The 23728-nt window shown below is 29.6% G+C and overlaps 3 protein-coding genes across 3 annotated transcripts; 1 reads left to right on the forward strand and 2 right to left on the reverse strand.

Annotated features, from left to right (window-relative positions):
- Positions 1-90: 90 nt before the first annotated feature.
- On the reverse strand, positions 91-8507 carry vri (nuclear factor interleukin-3-regulated vrille). Its single transcript, XM_075820650.1, has 8 exons — positions 7862-8507; positions 5992-6704; positions 5730-5871; positions 3451-3580; positions 2101-2206; positions 1364-2046; positions 549-1310; positions 91-488 (listed from the first exon to the last, which is right to left on the reverse strand). The coding sequence occupies exons 2-7, from the start codon at positions 6590-6592 to the stop codon at positions 1167-1169; spliced, it is 1806 nt and encodes a 601-aa protein (XP_075676765.1). The 5' UTR covers positions 6593-6704; positions 7862-8507; the 3' UTR covers positions 91-488; positions 549-1166.
- A 7024-nt stretch (positions 8508-15531) lies between these two features.
- Hat1 (histone acetyltransferase 1) lies at positions 15532-17186 on the forward strand. Its single transcript, XM_027350140.2, has 2 exons — positions 15532-15686; positions 15750-17186. Coding segments are annotated over exons 1-2 (1341 nt in total). The 5' UTR covers positions 15532-15685; the 3' UTR covers positions 17090-17186.
- LOC113799479 (uncharacterized) lies at positions 17179-23469 on the reverse strand. Its single transcript, XM_027350107.2, has 6 exons — positions 22364-23469; positions 20065-22265; positions 19302-20002; positions 19160-19247; positions 19018-19097; positions 17179-18958 (listed from the first exon to the last, which is right to left on the reverse strand). The coding sequence occupies exons 2-6, from the start codon at positions 22218-22220 to the stop codon at positions 17688-17690; spliced, it is 4296 nt and encodes a 1431-aa protein (XP_027205908.2). The 5' UTR covers positions 22221-22265; positions 22364-23469; the 3' UTR covers positions 17179-17687.
- Positions 23470-23728: the final 259 nt, after the last annotated feature.

Raw genomic sequence — 23728 nt, forward strand, 5'->3', positions numbered from 1 at the left:
TTTTTCCGTAGTAATTATTTGTATTTTTATTGAATGATGATAAAAAAAACAATAAAATTGAAGTGCTTTTCAATCAATATTGCACTAGCATACTTTTTTAATGCATTTATTTATTCATATTTTTTATAGAGAAATTCTTGTTTATTACGTCCATATGGACAAAGGATACAAGAATAAAATCTGTGACATTTTATTCAAATTTTTGGTTCAAGCTCTCACAACATTGCAAGGAGCAACACCTCTTTGTCGCAAACTAAGTATGTCTGCTACATGTGGTGTTACATCCAAAATTCGTCCTTTAACAAACGGGTCATCGCGATCATTGATTCGAACTACAGCAGCTCGATTACCGACGGTTACGCGAACTTTTGTATTGAATGGTAAAGTTTTATGAGCAGCAGTCATGGCATTTCGATTAAATGTTTCACCATTGGCTGTTAGCCAACCATTAGGTGCATCGTACCATGAACAGATTCCTGATTCGGAAGCTATCAAAACAGAAAGCATTTAGAACATTCGACATTTAATTGATAAAAATATCAACTTACTAGCTAGTGAAACGGCAACAACTAAAACAAAAAACGAGATGAATGTTATACGAGTCATTTTGTAAAATCAAATCTTCCAATGACAACAACCAACATAATGGTTCATTCTTATATACTGCAGGAATGATTTCCACTTGAAATTATCTCAACATTTTTGAAATAATTGCAATTTCTTTGATGAGATTTCTTTATTCTCAATTAAACATATTGATTGAGTCGATTAATACAATTGACATTTATTAAATCGGTAGATATTTTGTACTTTTAAACAATGGGTAATTTTGTCTCTTTGGAACTTTTTTATTTGATTCGGGATACATGCTGCCATCCATTGACTCCGAAAGAAATTGTTTTAATTGTTAATTGAATATATTTGAATGATATTCGAAAAAAACAAATGTCATAAACATTGTAAAATTGCATAAATTGGATAACATTAGATTTAATTTGAAAAAAACTGGTAAATAATAAATCAATCAAAATATTAGATAAATGATCTTTTTTTATAAACATTTAAGAAAATCAAATGTATAAAGATTATAAACAAACAAAAAATAATTTTACGTTGATGACCGAATCGATTTGTAGCTGATGTATTCAGTCAATAATAAGTCACAATTATGAGGGATGGAACGTTGCTTCTGTATCTGAATAATCGACAACAAGATGAGCTGGTGGTTCATTTAATTTATCCATCATCGCGATCATACGATAATATCGTTCAATTTCTGGAACTGAATTACATTTTTCAGCAGGTCTTTGCTATCGAGATCTTCATTATAGTTCACGGGTGAGTGAGTTTCCATAGGACTTACATTTTGATGATATCGAAGGCGCCTTTCATTATTCGATTTGCCAATATTCGATGCATGACCACCAATATCCGAACCCGAAGTTACAGCATTCAGCACCACGTTTTTAATTGAAGCCACTTCAGATGCTAGCCTCTGTAATTCACTTTTAAATCTTTCTGTCTTTAAAAAAGAATCTGGTGAACCGGCACTGTCCCGATGATGATCACCAAATAGGCCATTTGATTCAGCGCTACTGCTCAATTGAGCAACCGATGATGAATCGCTACTGGCATCGCTGTCCACATTCTGTGCCGCAATATTTGATGATTCTTGGTTTCGAATTTGACTCACAATTGAGTTGACATTATTTGAGCTGCAATTTCCTTGTGCTTTGTGCCTTAATTTAAATGGCAAAGTTGTTTTGTTCGATGAACAAGCTGCTAAAACAGGCAATATTGGTGTGGTTAGGCCAGCCAAAACAGCTGCATTAGTTTGTTGTCCAGTTAATAGTGGACAAACATTTGGTGGTGATGAATTGGCAGTCGCACCATGATAGGTGGGAGATGTGGATACATGAACTTCTGACGATGATGATGACTGTGAATTTGGTGACAATGAACACGAATAATTAAATGATGATGTCGATACATTGTGCCCAGTTGCAGATTGGCTCGATCCTTGATGACTTGAGGTATACTCGGACCCTGTACAAAAAAAAATTTTAATTTATCAGGTAATTAAAACAATCAATAACTTACGATTCGCTGGGTTGCCACCTATTATGGAAGAAAAGAGCCGCGATCGACGAATTTTGGTAGCATTTTCAGGCAACGGCAACGTTACGGAATCGGGATCGATAAAATGCTAGAAAATATTTGAGACAAATCAATTATTAATAAACAATTGATAAAATATAAATTAAATTATCAATGAAATGAAATGGTAATTCATCTGTTTTGTTTAATATTTGTGTTTTTTGCATTTTCCTTGATCATCATAATTACTAATCGAATCTTTTGCCTTGATGTTACATGGACAAATTGGATAAATACAAACACACAAGTTCATTATTGAACATTAATACCTTTACAAAATTTTCTTCCTGTTCAGTACGTGTAGGTGAATGGTAATCATGGTCATAAGTTGTTTTTCTTGTTAATATAATTTAAATAACTTATGGTGGTGGCATCATACAACATGGTACAAAACAAAACAAAAAACACAATAACAAATGTTCGAGGACATCATCGAATCATTGAATAGCAATGTTATTATTATTCAGCAACGTAACATTGTTCCATACTATTGAGAACAATCAACCGTCGCTATTATTTATATTTATTATTATCTTATATATACCATAAGCGTACATTGCCATTTTTTTCTAATAATACATTATTTTCTATGCTAATCATTTTTGCGCTATCATCTTCAAATCATCGTAACCGCTTAAATACTTTTTATTTCTCTCTCAACAAAACAAAAAAACTTATTCTTTCTAACTAATATAATGTTTCATCATTGTCGATTCATAAATGATGAAGACCATCATCACTGTCACTGTTACATCGATTTCCTTCAAATTTTGTTGTTTTTATGAGAAAAACAAAAACTTAGAATCTTGGCCGTGGTTGATAATGATGGCCACTATACAAAATTTATAATAATCACATTTGTTTATTGCTTGTTCATGAACAAGAGAAAAAAAAACTTCGACAAAGAAAAAAAAATATATTCAGATATACAGCTGCAAAATTTTCATTCAAGATCAAAATCCCGTTCACCTATGCTGTTGATGATGATGATTGTGTGATGGTAATGAACATTTCCTTCAACAACAACAACAAATGTTCAATGCACAGTTGAGTGCATCATTTTTCTATCAATGGCATTCGTTTCTTTTAAAGGCCAACTATTATCTATCGATCCACCATTATCATCATCATCAACATCATGGTGACAACCTTGTCTTGAATCAATGACGCCAAAAATAAAATATAATGATCATAAAAATATTCTTAACAAAAACAAATATTTAGCTCATAAATTATTACAAATTATAGCCAAATACATTTCTTTTTCTGTTGTAATTTTGAAACATTACTTACTTGATTTTGAGATATTCCAAATTTTTCTTTTATGGCATATAATTCGGCTTTGAGGATACTGTTCTCACGTGTTAATTCAAGTACACGAGTTTCGAGGACCAGATCAGAAATGCGTCGTTTTTCTCGAGATCTGAAAAAATGAAAGAATGGAATTTTAAAAAAATAAGGGTTTTAATAAATTACATGACTAATGGTCATCCATCTTTTCCAGAATAAATTATCAATTTTTTTTCAATGAGAAATAAACTACAACTACTGCTAAGAATGTATCCAAGATTTTGTTAAGATAAATTTTTGAATATAAAAAAATGAAACCTTCAACATTTATGAATTGATTATTGAGAAGCAAAAAAAAACTACACATCGATTGATGAGAAACAAAAAAGTAGGCGCGATAAGACATTACACACATCGAGGTCGACGACAATTATTATTATGTTTTTTTTTAATACAACGGCATTGTAAATAAATGTTTTTTTGTTTGTTATTTTTACAATCATATTCTATTACAATCATTATGAATAAATGATCATTAGAATGAATCCAAAACACAAGGTTCTATACATTATCATAATAAAGATTATTCCTATTAATCTCTCAATTTTGATAATTGAACAGAGAGTTTAAATCATCACCGATTCTAGATTCTATATGTTTTTTTTATTAAAATTATTCATTGTTTTTTCATTATCAAATGAATGTCAATCTTTTATATCAAGCAAAATTTTTTTTTGTTTTCCGAACAATATTTGAATGATATTCAATGATTTTTAATTATGTCAAATTTAAAATTGATAACATCATGATAAACATAATATCATGAGTTTTTAAGTATATATTTGAGTTATTAAATCAATTTAGGTTATGATTTATTGGATATGATGATGATCAACAAGCAATCATAAGCACATCATCAATTACAATTATATGCTACATCATAGATGAATAATATCACCAGATTTATGTATGTATATATTGAAATTAAAGTTGACAAATATCATAATCAGGTCAGGTTTTTTTTGCTAAAATTGATTTTTTTTTTTGTTACTGATCAAACGATATTATTATTATTATTATTATTATTCTATAATGCTATTATTATTTTATCTAGAAAAATGAGAATGAGGATTCGATGGACAAAATCTATGAAAAGTTACAACAACAAAAAAAAAAAAAAAAATAGGTCGGTGACTATGGCACCAGAAAAATGGCAAATATATCATTGTGAATAGCACTACAAATTAAGTTATACACACACACAAACACATACACCTAACCTAGAAAAAAAATCAAAACGATTAAATTGATTAACAAGATATGAAATGAAGCCAAAATATTATTTATTAATCTATTGGGCCTTGTGTAGCATACAACAGTAGTAAACAAATATCAACATTTTCATCATCATCATCATATATTATTTAACATAACAAACATTCATAAAAATAATCGAATCCTCATTATCAAAATGATTCAATTATAAATAAATAGTAGTAGTAGTAGGAGTATAGGATATATCCTTTTCGTAAGAAAAAAACAAAAATGGAAAAGAAAATTGATTTCCTGAATCGAGAAAAAAATAAATTATTATACAAATATTACAATCACATTGCAATATATTTTCTTTCTTTTTCGTTTTTTTTTTTTTGGTCAACAAACAAATATTGTAATACATAAGAAATTATTGCTGCTGCTGTTGCTTGATGATAATCAGAAAAAAAAATATCTGAATCATGTGATAACAAATTTATTTGTTGTTGTTGTTGTTGTTGTTGTTGTTGATGAATGATATCTATTTCAATTCGCTAAATATGTATAGAAAATGTAATAATATCATCATGCAATACTAATGAAAGAGGGATAACAACAACCAAATGCTTTGCAATTTCTATGGTAACTATATAATAATGATGATGATGATGTAAATAAAAACGAACCGACAACTTAACAAACAGGCAAAATAAGAAAAAAAGGAAAACCAAAAGAAAAAAAAACGACAAGAAAATTACATAAGATTTGTCGCAAATCCTGGTATGTAATTTATTTTATTTCTAAGTACATAATATTACTATATATAGTTGTTTGTACTTGTAATGTTTTTTGTTGTTTTTGTTATTTCATTGAAATCATGATTTTTCCGAAAAAAAAACTTGTCATTTTATTGGTTTAACTTTGAAATAAGAATGTTTTGAGAGGGGAAAAAAATTCACTTATGTTGGCCACAAAAAAAACAATGTTTGGAGTATGCGTTTCAGGGTTTATTTCACAAACAAACATACCGTTTAGCTGCTTCATTATTACGTTTTCGACGATCCCAATATGATTCATCTTTTTTCGAATCCGGAATAAATTCTCGTTGTTTACGTGAATTGGTGACTAAAATTTGATTAGCAGAAACGGACGCTAATGGATTGGTTGAACCTTGAAATGAAAGGAAACAAAAAAAAAAACAAGAGATTATTATCCAAACAACAAAAAAAACAAACGAATCAAGATCAATGTGAAATATATTAATATTTGGATATTTGAAATTATAATTACCAAATGAAGAATTTATAAATCCACCAGTTGTTAATGAGCTAGCAAATACTGCTGGCAATGATGTTGATATTGATGTTTGTTGCTGTGGCTGTACATTATTACTATTATTTCCTATCGTCGACATATTTATTAAATGATTATTATTATGATGACTATGATGACTATGATGATGGTTATGATGATTATTACTTGTGGTGGTCGTTGTATTTGATTGTGATAAACATGATGAAAATGTTGTTGTCGGTGCTGCAGTTGTTTCACCAAAAAGATTGTTTGCAGCAATTCTTAGATCGACTGGTGCTATTATCGATGATGATGATGATGATGTAATAGTTGTTGAATTATTATTATTTTTATTATTGTTGTTGATAGATATGATTCCTGAACGATTTCCAGAAATAGCAGCAGCCGATTTTAATAATGATAATGATGATATTGCAGAATTACTTCGTTGTCTATTCGAACTAATTATTGATGAAAATGATGTTGGTATTGTTGATGATGTTTCTGTAGTTGTAACGGTATCATCAATCATAGTAGTAGATTGTTGACTATCTTCCGGTTCTGGACTATTATTATTACTGTTTCGATTTGTATCCATATTTTAGTATTTTTTTTTTTTTGACAATCGAAATAATAAGGATGATTATAATTTTTTTTTCTTCAAAAATTGTATCAAGATATCTTGTAACAAAAATCAGCATTTGAAAATCCTATATTTTTTTAAATAATAATAATAAATCCGATTAATTAGATAACAAATTAATAATCATAGAGAAATTTTTTCAAATAAAAATGAAAACAATTTAAATAATTTAAAATTTATAATGATGAAATAAATACAAATGAAATCCAATCGTAAAGATTTGTATACGTTTGAAATTAATATAATTATTTTATTAATAATAATAAAGGTATGTCACCAACATGGTAAATGATTTATTAATAATGATGATGATCAATCCAATAAATGGTAATAATAATGATCATCATTGGTTTTTGTTTCTCTAAAAAAAAAATTTTTTCTTCAAGTGGTGTGGTTGTCGTTGATTTTATTCATTCATTCATTCATTCATTCATTGTTGTTTCCTATTTAAGCAATTTAATCTATTCAATAAGTAAGCACATTCCACATCGTTTCAATTTTTTTTCTATAACAGTTCACTTTTTTTCAGTTGTTTTTTTTTCTTTGCTTCCAAATGTTTACCTTGGATTGGTTTTTTTTCATTCAAATTTTTTTTTTCGAAAATACAAAATTATAATACGAGCGCGTGCTATTTTTTTTTTGTAAAAAACAAAAATCTAACACCATACACATGTTATGATTGTTGTCGATCACGATGATGAGGATAATGTTGTTTTCACTTTGTAGAAATTCGTCGTCGTTATAATTATTATTAAATTTCTTTTATTTTGTTGTTGTTGTTGTTGCATCTTACAACAAGAAAAACGTAAAATATATAGAATATGGCATAATTTTCATTTTGTTGTCATCATCATCATCATCATCATCAAAGAATGTATTTTGGTGTGTGATAATGACATCAACAACAACAACAACATATATCATAGATTTAACTAAATTCTGCAATCATCATCATCAACAACATCATAATCATCAACAACGACAAACATTTTACGTGAATTTAGCATTATCATCATTATTCTGAAATTCTAGATTTATACAATTTTTTCTTTCAACTATATAGTAATGATGATAATGATAATTATTTATTATTTTTTTGGAAAAAACAGGTCAAATCATTGCAACAAAATTTTTCGCATATTCTGATTATTCAAAATAAAATTAGATCATCATCATCGGTATTATTAGGTGAAAAAAAATAATTTTTATTAAAGTGAAACATACCCGGAATTTTGAAAAAGAAGAAGAAGAAAAAAAACGCAAATAGAATCAATACTGAAGAATTGAATATTGCACGATATTAATAATGTTGATCAAATGAAATTAAAAGTAAAATTTTTGTAAATAAAAATAAAAAAGAATTGTTCCCGGAATCGATCTTGATTGATTGATTGATTGATTGATTGATCGATGATGATGATTATAAAGCAATAATTATTTATCGATTCATTAATACTTATTGATGAGAAATGAAATGCCGTAATATAAAATAATAATGAAATAGAGATGTAATAATTTATTATTATATCAGAGAAGAAAAAAAATGAGATGAATTATTGCAATCATAAATTCATTTAATGTTAATGAAAATGATTATAATCATTGTCACATACAAACACACACACACACAATAATGATGGTTGATTGTTTGGTTTGATTGGTGATGGACAGGAATTTCAAATTTTGATATTGCTGTTGCTATTCAGAGAAGAAAAAAAAATACCTCGACAAAATTGCACATATTGTAGAAGAAAACAAGAAATAACATTTTTCTCTTATTCAATCATCAACCGGTAGTCATATTTATTGCACACACACACACATATATATATGATACAGACGACTTAGATAAACAAAAAAAAACCATCGATAGATAACGTGAATAGGATCTGAAAAAAAAGAAATTAATTGATGATATTAATATCGGATATTTTCCATTAACAATGTTTGATAATGATTTTTTTTAAACATAATCGCAATACATCAATAGAGAAAATAAAGAGGTTTTTTTTTAAAAAAAAATTCAATCGGTTATTTTTCTTTGGTGAAGAACTAAAAAAATAAATCTATAGTGATGGCTACCATTTATGAAACGTGCGATCGTCAATGAATTTTACAATATTTTTTTTTTCATTTTATTTTTTCAAAAAAAAAACATCAAATTCATGTGCTGTGTGTGATCATTCATCAAAACAGAATAAAATGATTTTATAATTTATATAAATAGAGATAGAGATAGAGAGAAAGAAAATTGTAAAATTTGTTTTATCTACATTTATTATCATTTGATAATCATTTTTTTTCTTACTTATTACATACATTAGATTAGATTTAGATATGAATGAACAAAGATGAATCGCAATACATTCATTTAATAATCATCATTATGATAAATTGTGAATGACAAAATAATAATAATAATAATAATAATAACGAATCATAAATATTTGAAGACAAAATAAACAAATTTTTTCTTGTTATCTGGTGTTATGAAGTAGTGAAAAAACAAAAAACAAAAAAACAAAACATTGTAGATATTGCATATTATCAAGGACAATATTCGTCTTCGATTCGTGGATTCACCCCGTCATCATCATCATCATCATCAACATAATAATCATAGCCGGAATTGCATGCTTCACTATATAAAAGATGTAATGTTGTTGATGATAATGATGATGATGATGATGAAATGATGTTATGATGTTAATGATGAAGAATATATAATTCACATTTATATATAGAAAACCATAGACAAAAATCAGAAATGAATGGTTATATCTTTCTCAAGAAAGAAATAAAAAATATATTCGGTTGAGTGTCACGTTTGTTTTGCTTGTTTTTTTTTGTTGTTTGTTTGTTTGTTTGAATGAATGTTGAATATTGGGCATCTGGTGGTCGGATGCACGCTACAAGTGTGTCAGTGGATTAGGAGCACACATTTATAAAATAACAAATTAAATATTGTGAAAAAAACGACCTAATATAAAACATACATAGAATCCTTCATCATTCGTTTGATTTTCATTCACTTTTTCTTTCATTCTGTTTTTGTTTTGTTTTGTTTTTTCTGTTCTGTTTCTGTTTGCGGTAGCAGAAGTTCATCACTATTTATTATTTAAAAAATATACATTCATTCACAATGTGATATGATTCTATAAATTCGGTGAATGATGAACATTGCGCAAATCATATAATAGTAGGTTTCATTTTTTTAGATGTTTTTTGCCAAAATCAAAAAAAAAAATATAGGATGATTTTACTTTATTTTTTTTTAAAAAGTCAGATTCGGAATCGATTTTTTTTCTGTTTATCGTCGGATTAAAAAAAGATTTACTTGAAAATTGGTTGATTGTATAATGTTATCGTTGTTGTTGATGGAAAAATATTGTTTGGATGGCTTGTTGTTTCGATGATAATCAATTGATGAGTATTTTTCTTTTCTTCTTGATAATTATATGGATTCTAATTCTAATTGTAGTTGATTAATGTTTGATTTGTTTTAGCAGAATGCTTGTTGATTATTATTTTTTTTTGTTTTGTTTTGTTTTTTTTTTTGGTTGAAAATTTTTTTCGATAACAACAACAACAAATTGTTTTACCATCACCGGTGTATATTTATGAGTGTATATTAAGTGACTGTGACCTAAATATCACCGTTATAATTAAATTATTTGGATGTTGCTTGGTGTAAGTTAATGTGTGTGTGTGTATGGTGTGTGTCTGTATGGTGTGTATATAATTTGATGATCAAATTTAATCAACAACAAGAGAGGAGTGAAAAAAAATGAGTGAAAGTAAAAAAAAAAAATTATTATGTGATATTGTGACTATCCATCATCATCATATATAAATGGATGATAATATGAAAAGAACATCGGGTGTTTAATAAAATACATTTATATATCATCTATGATTGGATAAGATTTATTATCAATAATGCACCAGAGAGAAAAAAAAACCTTAAACTGAAAATGAAAATCATATATATTATTATATATTTACCACAAACATATCAAACAAAATATGCACAAATAATATAAACACACACAAAACACACATATCAAAAATACAATAACACATGGAAGTTTCACCCAATTTCAGAAAAACATTTCATTTTATTTTTTTTTTAATTTCTGTTGTTATTGTCGTTATTGTTGTTGTTGTTGTTGTTACAATGATGATCAAAACATATATAATAAAGCTTATAATAATAAAATTTATCGGAAAATATTTCAAAAAAAAACAAAAACAAAACGGTTAATATGAAATTGATGAAAAAATCATTAAATTATCTATGATGATGATGATGAAGATGACCATGAAATACGGACTAACCTAGATTTTTTTTTCTGGTGAAAGATACCCTTTTCAAAAAAAAGCCGGAAGTAAATGGAGAAAAATTAAAATCGTAAGCATTGGATTGGATTGGACAAAAAAATTTTTTTGGATCGATTCTAAAAGAGATCATAAATAAGAAACTAATACGATCGCTTACATCTTTGAAAATGATTATGATGATGATGATGATTGCTAGATTGTCATGAGTTAGATTGTGTGTTTTTTTTTTTGCTGGAGAAACAAACAAAACAAAACAAAACACAGAAAAAAAAGGAAATCTCACAACATAACAGAACTAAATCAAAATAACAACAACAACAACAACACTACCATCATCATCATCATCAACAACAACAGCATCAACACCAATATTATGCACGTGATACAACAACAACAACAACAACCGACAGAAAAAAAAGGGATTTTTTCTTTTCCTAAAAACTACTTTGCTATTTTTGACGATATTCCAATTTAACAGTATGTATGTCTCAGGATAGAAATTGAGAAAGAAGAAAATAAATACAGCCAGCCAAATTGTGTGTGTGTGCGTTTTGTATCTATGAATATAAATCCATGTAAATAATAATACATGTATGATAATAATAAACATCAACACAACAGACCAATAATGGCCAAAATAACAACAATAATAATAATGATACATCCGAATGACATTATTATCAATTTTTTTTTCTTCAAATATTTCATTAACAAAACTATTATTATTATGGTATATAATATGGTACATAACATTTTCTATTTTAGCCTTTGAATTTTTTTTTCAATATCATGTCATCATCATTATCATCATCAACCATTTCTCTTTCTCTTTTTTTGTTTGTTATCGAACTTGATTTCTTCCTCTTCCTACTATTTTTTTTGTTTGTTTGTTTGTTTGTTTCAAACTGTGATCCAAAAAGAGAGAGAAAAAAAAACTGAACGAAAGAGTCAGAGAAAGCTGACAATGAATTTATGGAATGAAATGGCATTGATATAAACACACACACACATGGCCTTTTTCAAATCCATTTTCAACAAAAAAAAAAAAAAAAAAAAAAATGTCCATGGATGATGGTCGTGGACATTTATGATGTTTTTTTTCATTCTCTCAAACAACAACAACAACAACAAATTTTTTCACTGTATTCCATTGATTAACACTATGTTTTTGATGGTCAAAATGCCTTATTACAAACCAAGAAAATAATGATAATACCAATTGAAATCTAAGAAAGAAAAAACCATTGACTTTCTCTTTTTTTTCAAAACACTATTCTTGTTGGATGTGTTGATAATGTTTTCAATCATACATAACTTGCATAGATTCAAATAATAATCTGTTAAATGAAACCAAAAGTTGTTTTGCTGTTGTTGTTGCCAGAACTACTAGCAGCAATTTATTTGGAAAAAAAAGTATAAATATTATTAGCAAATATTTAAAAAAAAAACGATGTAACAAAAAAATACTGTTGCATGTGTGTATATGTAATGATAATTTGAAAAAGAGAAAGATAATGTAATTTTTATTGAAAGAGAGAGAGAGAAAGAAAGAAGAAAAAAGAGAAAATGAAATCAAAATGAGGTCATGGGAGGAAAAATCGTTAAGTCGGTTAAGGTTATATAGACGACGACGACGACGACGGCAACAGCGTTTTTTTCTTGGCGTCAAGATGATGATGATGATGCACACCAACGGATGATGATGATTATTGATTATGATGAATAATTTTTACAACATCAATTCGTTTTCCAATTCTACGTTTGATATCCACAACTACCATCATTCATTCATTCATTTAATATATTTTTTCTTTATAACACTCCCACTTGTAATAAAAATAACAACAAACAGGAAAAAGAGAGAGAGAAAAATAAAAATTTCCATTCATCAAAAATAGAAATCAAATATTATTTATAAGTGGATAGGAAATGAATATAAAAAAAAGACAAAAAATTTTTAATTTTGAATTCGTTAATAGAAAAAATTAAATGCATTTTCATCAAAAGTATATAAACCACACAAACGAATTTAGGAATTCAAAATAAAAATAAAAATTCAATTAGAAATCAAGGAAAAATTTTTCAGAAAAAAAACAACAACAACAAAGGTCCTTGAACGCGGAAGCCATATGTATAAGATATTGAATGAAAAATTAAAACGAAAACGAAAAGAATCGATCATGATCAACCTATATACCTGATTGAGATTTTGTATTCTGATTTTTTTTCATTTAGCTAAACAAACGATTTTCGATGGATTATAAATCTGTTTGTCTATGCCTTTTAGTCTTTAGTCTCTAGTATTTAGTCTTTTTTTTCTATTATTAGCATCAATTATCAGCAGAGAATCAATGTTAGAAGGAAAAAAAACATGTACCGAAAACAAAGTTGGAAAAAAAAACACATAGAAATACACATACAGTTTGTTTTTTAAGTGTTACGTGATTGTTTGTTACATTATCATAATTAATAATGATCATAACAAATATGTTATTGTATTTGATGATTGTCAATTGATAATGTTTGATAATAGAAAAAATTTTTTTTTTTGGATTTCAAGTTTTAGTCTAAATTATTATAGCACATCACAAGTTATAGTTTAAAAAAAAATCGAATAGAATAAATTGTCGATCGAGAATAAAATGAAAAACAAAACCAAACAAATATGTTTATTTTGTTTTATCTATGAAACAATTTACTTTACTTTACATTGTTATTGTCAATCATTATGATCATGTAATTATCATAAATGAAAAATGGTTCAATTTTTATTATTGGGTGTATGAGGGGTGGTTGAAAAACAAAATACATTTTTTTGCTTTAAAAAAAAATTGTAACATTGATTTTTTTCTCCCCAGCAGATAGTAATTTCTGTCTGGTTCAATGGCAAACTGATGATGATGATGATCAACAAGTGGTTTATTTCATTCATTCAATTTTTTATCAATTTTTATTAGCTTTTTTTCAACAAAAAAAAAGATTGCAAAACAAACAAACCTTCTATATATATTCGAATGAATCAATTTATCCGATTGTCGACCTTCTTCTTCTTCTTCTTCATTTTAATTTTCATATATCATTATCAATGACCACCAACAATTCAATGTTTATAGATTATTATAAAGTTATAAGCACAAAACATTTTTTTTTCTTTATATCTATCTCATTGAATTACTTCAAGATCATTCAATACAATTCGTATAAATCGTTAATTTTTTTGCTTCTTATTTCTATGTTATTTAAAGGACAACAATTATCATTATTTATTTATTATGACTATATGATGATTTTGTATATATAATATTCTTTTTTCTTTTTCTTTTAAATTTCGATTCGAATATTTCTATATGTTCACCAAAATTGTAATAACGTTATTATTATTATCAATATTTGAAAAAAAAACATATATAGCATTGAATTCAATGAACATGAACATGAGAAAAAAAAATTGATTTTTTGAACAAATGGTTTCGACCTTTCTTTAATCAAAAAGAAGAAGAAGAAAAAAAAAGTAAAAGCGGAAAGATCCTTGAATTTAGTTAATGGTTTGTAATTTGTATATCTCCGTAATCATTGTTTTGTTTGGTAAATAATAATAAGATAAATATTTGTAAGTAAAAAAAATATACCATACATGACCATCGAATACCATCATCATCATCATCATGAACCATTACCATCACAACCACAATGATCAAATAATTTATCATGTTGTTCAATGACACGCACACACGCATTTTTACACGTGCTCGAAATGGACACACAACATTTAAAAAAAATTCCTTTATTTGTCTACTGATGTCAACAACAACAAAAAAACCGTTGGTAGATTTGATTAATATAAATAAATTTGAATAAAATAGATCTGATATTTTTTTTATATAAAAAAAAACGATAACGATAATGGAATGTCAATAAATTTTCATTAAACATTGATCAATGAACGTTACCATCATCATTTCCATTTCCAATCACCTTGTAATATTTATCTTCAAATAACTCTATAAATTTCTATATTCACAAAAATCACAAAACAAAAATTGAACCGAATTGAACAAAAAAAAAAAAAAAAATGGAATTAAGCTGAGTATGATACCAGTTATGATTCAAGGATATGAACAACAACCAAAAAAAAAAAATCCATAATGATGATTTGTTTCTATTTATTTAAAGTGATGACATTAATTTTTTTCATCTTCATCATCATCGAATTTGTCTTGATATTTCTTATCATTCAATGTTACAACCAACATCCATTTGAGCCAAAAATATTGAAAACAATATTTCTATATTAACATGACACAGAAAAAAAATGTCAAACAGATAATTATAATCATCGAATTGAAAGAAAATTTTAAACCAATAGATATTGAAAATTATGGAGATTATAAAAAAAAAGATTCAATTCACAGGAAGAAACAAAAACCAAATTATAATTCACATCAAGTCCAAGGATCGTAATTTTCAATTCCGAAAGGAACGCCATCTCTTCAACATTTGAAGCAACTAATTATCATAGCATTTATGAACAATTAAGAAAAAAAAAATTTTGTCCCGATATTGTGACAATGGATGTTTTCCCTCCACTTTGTGAGCTGCATGCATTTGGTTTTAGCGTTGTTTTTATAGCTAAATCATTTGATTTTAATATTGGTTGCAAATTTTTATCTTTTTCTGAATTTTTCAATTTCTTTAAGAATTTAAAAAAGTAGGTTTTTTTTAATAAATACCGGTATAATAAAAATTTTATCATTTTGTTTTTCATTGTCAGTGTCTTCATTTGAATTCAATGCATTTGAAAATTATGTCACAAACTCAAATGAATGTGTTCGATTTAAATTAGTCACCTGTATCGATGATCTAATTGATGATTTCGAAGAAACTAATGGATCGAATGATAAAAATGATGGCGAATCAAAGAAATCAACTTCATCATGTCAAATATCTCCTTTTAAACCGGACATGTCGTATCAGTTTTTTGGAGAGAATGAAAATATATTCGGCTACAAAGATCTCATCGTTAAAGTTTATTATTCATGTGCTAAGTTGAACATTTATCTGGGCCTCAAATATGCTGATCGTTTAACAAAAGAACAGACAGACGGTGTAGAACCAGATGATGTGTTGCGAATAATTTCATCAAAATACGAGACGAAAGTATGCTTTAACTTGAATGAATTCAGTGCCAACCTTTCGAAAGAAATATCATTCATACCATATGGTGAATTGATGGAGGAATTTGAAATTGAATCAAAGCCCATTGATGATCATCAACAAGCCGAGAAGCGACGTTTTTGTCTATATAAAGCTAACAATTTGGTACCCGGTTTTGTCGCTTATCATGAACGAATGCAGACATTTTTGATGTGGTTTATCGAGGGTGTTTCTTATATTGATATTGATGATAATCGTTGGGATTTTTTTATTCTTTATGAAAAACTTCCTCGCACAGGCAAATCGTTATCATCATCGAAACCTTTGTCAGATGAATATCAATATTGTTTTGTTGGATATTCTACTGTTTATCAATATTATGCCTATCCTCAAAATGTTCGGCCGCGAATATCGCAATTTCTCATATTACCACCATTTCAGAGAATCGGCCTAGGCAGTAAATTATTGGCAGCAATTTATAAAAATTATAGTGAAAAGTCTATCGTTGACATAACAGTGGAAGATCCATCCGACGATTTCCAACGAATGAGAGATATTTTTGACTGTAAATTATGTATGCAATTAAGCTGGTATCAAACACTTGCTCCGAATACCGTTTGGTCAAATGAAATGGCAGTCGAAGCTCAAAATAAATACAAATTGAATCCTAAGCAAACTCGACGAGTTTTCGAAATACTCAAACTAAAATTGACAAATCGAAATGATCCTGATCAATATCGCCAATTTAGATTGAGCATCAAACAACGGCTAAATGCTCCATATAAAAAACAGATCAATGATATTGAACGTTTGCATCAACGTAAAGCAATAAATGATACCAACTATGAATTATTGATGAAAACCAACCAGATACCACGTGAATACCGAATCAAAAATTTGAACAAACAATATGAAGAAATCGAATCCGAATATTTACAAATCATAGAAAAACTCTAATTATTTTTATCGTTCACATGTTTGTGCTAAATACTGCATTCCTCCTTATCCCCTTTTTCTCAAGTGATTAATAAATTACACTGTTACGATTATCAAATGATTTGATGAATTTTTTTTTTTTCATTTTTATAAGAAAAACTTTAACAAATATAATAATTCCACATGATTTAAAATTGGTGTGGTATATACCGTATGACAAGTCGTTCAAATGATATTTTGTGTGTAGGGGTAGTGGGGTATTTTTTCGCTTAGAGTTTTTCCGTTTTAAAAAAATTAAATCTATACAAAAAATGCAAATATCAAGATCATACACATATGAAAAAACTAATACAGAAATGAGAACGGAAAGGAATCGAAAAAAAGAACTAAGCGAAAGTGTATCTATGTATTTATGTTACACATAATCTTTGCATTCACCTTGGCAATGATGGTCAAAATGACCAAAAAGGTCGCAAGTGGAAATGTAAAGGGCGATGATGAGAATTATTTTTTCAATAAATCTGAATAATATATTTGTGAAGTTGATTATCTACATGATGTGTTGGTATGGGAAAAATCGTTTCAGAAACGAAAGCTAGCAAAAAAATAAGGGAAGATATTAGCTAAGTTTTGGCGGCGGTTTCCATTCTGGATCATCTTCACTAGCCATAAGGTCACTGCTATGATGATGACTAATGGTACCACCAACACTTGAACTATTACGACCAGGTCCTCGCTTATTTTGGTGCGACATTTTAGTGGGCGTACGAGTGATCAATTCGTCATTATCTTCTTCATCATCGACATCATTGTCGTCATCATCATCATCGTCGTCATTATTTAATTCCTCTTCGTCGATTTCTTCATCAGCATCATCGTCATCATCTTCAATAGTTGGAGGCGAAACTTTATCATCATCAGCATCCAGAGAATCATCATAATCAACATCCATTTTTGCTGACGAACGTGATGAACGTTGTAGTTGTTCTTCCATCTCCTTTTGTTGTTTATTAGTTTCTTCGACCATCTTTTCATACAGCCAATCTGGAAGGGGAAACTTTCTTGGTTCATATGGCGAAACCGTTTCTTGTTGTTCGGTCCAATATTCCATTAATGAAACTTCATCTCGACTTGTATTTTTAGACAACGATGTCTGACGTTTACGAGTTGATGATGATGAATCACTATATTCATTATTATACAGAGCAGATGATTTTGATTTATATTTACTTTTGCTATGTGTAGTTGTATTGTTGTTAAAAGAATCTTGGCTTGTCTGGTCTAACGAATCAGATTTACTGCTGGATTCGAATCGTACACGTTGCGGACCTTTGTTTCGGATTGTTTGATTCTTTTGATTTTTACCATAGTAATTGAGTATTCGTTGACGCTCGGTTTGTTCACACTTCAAATGTCGAATTTGGAACGCTGTATCAGAAACATCTTCATCGACTAGCGGATTGTTGTTTGTCTGTCCATTATTAACATTTTTGTTTCCTTGTTCGGGAACGTTAACACTTTCCGGTTTTTGTAAGGAATACTCTTCGATCAAACGCCATTTTGGTGTCACAATCTCTTTGTATTGTAACCGTTCAACTCGAGTGGTAGCAGCAATACTATATGGTATAACAATGTTGTTAATGTCGAAAGCATGTTGTTCACTGCGGCGTCGACGATTCAATGGCGCCATTAATGATGAATGAGATATATTTGTTGGTGTGGATACTGAACCGACACTTGCATCTGATGGTGATGGCGAAGGAACAGGTGACTCAGCGCGTGAACTACATCCGCTAGATAAGCGATCACGTTGATGGGAACGTTTAACCGAATCTGTGCTTAACCGTCGCTTCTTGTTTTTACTAATCTTCAATTGTTGTTTTTTAGATTCTGAAATAAAAAGAGATGATTAAATACATATGAATTGATTCAAAAATAATTGCTCATACTTAATAACGATGAATTCAATGACAATTTTTTACCCGATTTTTCCAATCGTTGTTCATTAGATGCAGCAGATGTCTTTTTCCTGTAATGAAAGATGAGATAAAAAATTCAATTCCAAAAAAACCAATAAAATAATCATCATACTTTTTACTCCTAGTCGTAGATGTTGTTTTGTTGATATCAAATATTTCACGTTTTAAATAATTTGCAAATTGAAGTTCAAGAGGAATATCTAAAAAAATAATGATTAGTCTAATGAAAATGAACAATAAATTCAAGTAATTACCATTAGGTAAACAAAGAGTCGGGTGACAAGATGGATCGAGTAACGATACTCTTTTTTGATATGGCATCAATTCCGTATCGATACTTTGCATAAAACTATATCGGCCATTACAGATAACACAAGCAGCTACATGAGATGGATAAATATTGCATGAACATTGAATTGATGAATATTTGACTGCCTTTTTTGTCGATGCTGTTGACAAAGTCGGTTCCGCCCATATTAACTTCCGCCGTTTCATACTTATAAATGGCATTGTTCGCATACAATGCTCAGGTTCTGAATTGGTTTGTTGAGGCTCTATTGTCTGATCTTCAAGCTTCTGACTTTCTGATCCAATTTGATTCATAGATGTTTTTGATGCTGTCAATGTTGAGGATGATGAAGAGTTGTTTCCCGAAATAGATGATGATGATGATGAACCCTGCTGATGATGGTGAGAATGTGGATGCTGCAGCCCATCTTGTTTCTGGTGACTTGATTGATGATTGACAACTGTGATCGTAGGCAATGGCAGTTGCCTTTGAACCACTTCATTGTCACCGAAATTAATTGTACCTTTCGTGGTTCGAATATGACGAAACAGATCTGTCTGCTGTCGCAATTTGATTTCCAAATCAAATATATGTGCTTGCAGCGAAGACCATTGTGATGCTATTTGACTACGTTCATTGTACCATTTCCAATTCAAACGATTCCGCCTGTCAAATTGTATAAGAAATATTAAGCAATTCAGCATCAGTAAATTGAAAGAAAAACTTACACTGAAGTTTGATGCTTTGCAATAGCAGCAGATTGGTGAGAAATTGTCGGCCACGCAAGTGAAGAATGAGGCGATGGTGGAATCGACGTAGTTGAATAAGTAGAACTTCCGGTCATCGATTTATCGATAAAAATATCATCGAATGATTCCGATTCATCACAGCTTTCTCCTCCAGAACTACTTTCGGTTGCATCCGAATCATACTTAGATTCCAAATGCCGAAGATTGTAACGCCAAGAATCGATTGTCGTCAACAATTTTTCTCGATTCTCTCTAAGCAGTCTCGGAGATCTCGATTTAGACGAAGAAGATTCTTTAGGCTGGAAATGAATTTGCTGTTGTTGAACATCAATATTTGATGCCTGATTGGAAAGGATGAGGTCAGATTGCAATCGGTTGGCTTGCTTATTATTGATTGATGGCTGAAAAAGCGATGAATCTGAAAAATTTTGATTACCACAAGTTAGTTTTATGTCTGATTTGGAAGGTTGTATTAGTGAATGATCTGATCTCATTTTTAGCTCATTCTGTGAAATCATGAATGGAGATTGATGGTGATGATGACAATCCGAAGATAAAACTCCCGCCATTGTTGTTGGTCCGGTCATGCCATAATCAAGATTCATGAAATTGGAGAAATCCAATTCAAATCGTTGACAATGGACCCCGTTAAGTCGTTGATTTTCGGCAACAAACAGCTTCATTTGTTTTGATAAATTTTTATGGGTATATTGTAACTGTAATCGACGAATTCGATGTTTCATATCAGCGTTGAATTTGCGCATATTTTGCTGCTTACTTAGGAGATCATTGCAAATGGATTTTTGTTTTTCTGATTCTTGTTTCTCAAGTGCTAGTTTTTCCTCTTCTTTTTTCTGTGCGATTATGGTTGATGCCTCATGACTGTTTGAAACATTGGTACTTATGGTTCCAATATTAATGTCAAAACCACCCAATAATGACTGTGATGAAGAGGGTGGAGAAGGTAGAAAACTAGCCAATGTGGGCTCTAACGGTTCAATCGTATGGTCACCATCACATTTGTCCGATAGCTGACGATGATGATCATCATCAATGGGCATCATTGCATCATCAAGAACAACATTTTGAAAACATGTTATCGATTGTTGATGTGATGGTTGATTTGAAGATAATGATGACGATGAACATTCAATTTTAGAATCACAAGAATTTTGAACTAGACTATTGTTGTTGTTGCTTTGAATCATTGTTAATCGGTTGTTGGTGGTGCTTGTCGATTCCACATCTTGAGAAATTTGGTCTGTCCTCACATGTCGTAACTCGTCACTATTGATTGTTTTATGATTCACTGTCGTTGACGCTAACGAAATGGTGGTCGTAATCTGAGGTAGAATGTGACTTTCATTGCTGCTATTGGTTAAAATGGACATTTTTGAGCCATTTTTTTCATTTGATAATTGATCAACGGATGAGGCCATAGTGCTGGTCCAGTCTTGATGACTGGATGTTGCTGAGTCTACATCATCACTACCATCACCATTTTCTAAAATTTTAAAATCTGATCCATCACGACGTGCATGTGGAAATAGAAGGAAATTTGCATTGTCGGGGCTACTTAGGATTCCCATTCTTATCGGTGTGGTTGTTGTTGTCGTAGCTAACGAATGATCAATCGACACTGTCGTTGATAGATTACGAAGGAGTGAATTTGAGGTTGTTGTCGATGTCGACGAAGACGATGATGATATAATCGATAAACCGGTAGTCGTCGTAGATGGATTCGTTATTGTTGTCGTTGCTGGATCAAGATTTAGTCGATGATCGTGACCGTTCGAAAGCCCGTTATTCATATTAGTGCTTGAATTGCTCAATGTTTGGATCGAAGAAGAATTCGATGCCGAAGATCTTTCCTGATTATTGGGGTTGGTTACCGCCAAATCGTCGGCGTCGAAAATCGTATTGATATTTCCGAGCCTTGCACTTTCGTTAGATTGATCTAATTTTATGATTGACTGATTTGCGAACGATATTTTCGTTTGCGGATGATGAATAAATGTGGCTGACGTGTTCGTTGTATTCGTATTGTCTTTTACTTTATCCACAGTACTTATATTCAATAATTCGTGATTTTGAATAGGAAAATTGAATGGTATAATAGCGCTCGAACACGTCATTGCAATGTTGATAATTTGATGCGATATTCATCAATCAATATAATTCTAATGGTCAATTTTAACAAAAATATAAATCAAAAACAAATAAAGGGTTACTCAAATTGTATTTCGAATGGATCAAATATTAATTTGAAGAAACCTACCAAATGGATAACGAAAAAAAATATGACATGACAACATGGTCATCAGCAATGACAATAAGACGAAATTGATGAATATAAATTCAGCAATCATGTTCTATCATGAATTCCAAATCAATTGACACCATCATCATCATTATGATGATGAAGAGAGGGCACAGATTATTGCACCCAGAACATGACAGTGACTTGGATTATTTGTTGTTTGTTGGAAAAATCGAATTTGTATATTGTAGTCGTTATTTGTTGTAAATTGTGATAATTAAATGATGATGATGAAACACGATGAATTATGATGAAATTTCATGTAAGAAAAAGTAAAAATAGAAAATGAATGATGTAGATAACCTATGTCAAAGATTCTGATCATTTAATCGATAAAAATAGGTGCAATTGGATGTTGGAACGGTCCTGTTGTTTCTTCACAATCATTATTTTGGCAACCATCAACACAAACACATTAACACACACGGATCTTATTCTCGGATGAATGTTGGGAAAGAATTTACTATTTACATTAACAAATGATAATATGATGAGGTTTACGATTACAAAATAAACGCAACAATTCGTTGTCAAAATTGTAATCAAACAGCAATGGAAAATGAACAGAATATTAAATATCAATGGAATCACCCAATTAATCAATAAGATTACACAAAATTTTAGTAAAATTGGCCAAATTAATGAAAAACAATCGAGCCATTAAACATAACGTGATGATAGTTTTTACACACAGGCGGTGATAACAAATTAACAAACAAAAAAATCTGGTTGAAAATGATACAACGAACGGTAAGGAATCAAAATGAAACGATACGTATAGGCCAAATTAAAGCGGCGTTGTTGGTCTTGTTCTACAGTTTTTTCTTTTCTTTTGTCGTCGCATCACAGTAAAGTGAGTTTGAGTGAGCCAACGAATAAAGCATTCGCTAAATAGAATCCTCGACTATCGTGATGGTTTCTCACAAACACGATGATGGTGAGAAGAGAGGAGAAAAGTATGATGATCGCCCATAATACGGGAGGGAATATTGAATGTAAAGGGGCTGTTAGACTTATGAAATTGAATAAACAATGATGGCGGTTGGTGGACGCGACAGGAAAAATCAAGCACAAGTCTTTCAATTGCAAATACAAAAGCATGAAAAAAGAAAAAAACGCCATTTACTCAAGCTAATATGAATGTTGCCATAATCATCTATTATGGTGTAACAAACACAAAATACACACACACATTCGCCTCCACAAACACAGAAATATAGTAAAAAAAATGCGCAGTCGTATTTGAGATTTTAATTTATCAATTTGTCAATAGGTGGCCAGAATGTATAAAGGTAGTGGCATATTATTGAGTAAATTGGAGGG

The sequence above is a fragment of the Dermatophagoides pteronyssinus genome, unplaced genomic scaffold (genome assembly GCF_027571235.1).
Source record: "Dermatophagoides pteronyssinus isolate colony J.1.1.1.1 unplaced genomic scaffold, Derpt_VIB-CSIC_2022.12 sq0007, whole genome shotgun sequence".
Lineage (NCBI taxonomy): Eukaryota > Metazoa > Arthropoda > Arachnida > Sarcoptiformes > Pyroglyphidae > Dermatophagoides > Dermatophagoides pteronyssinus.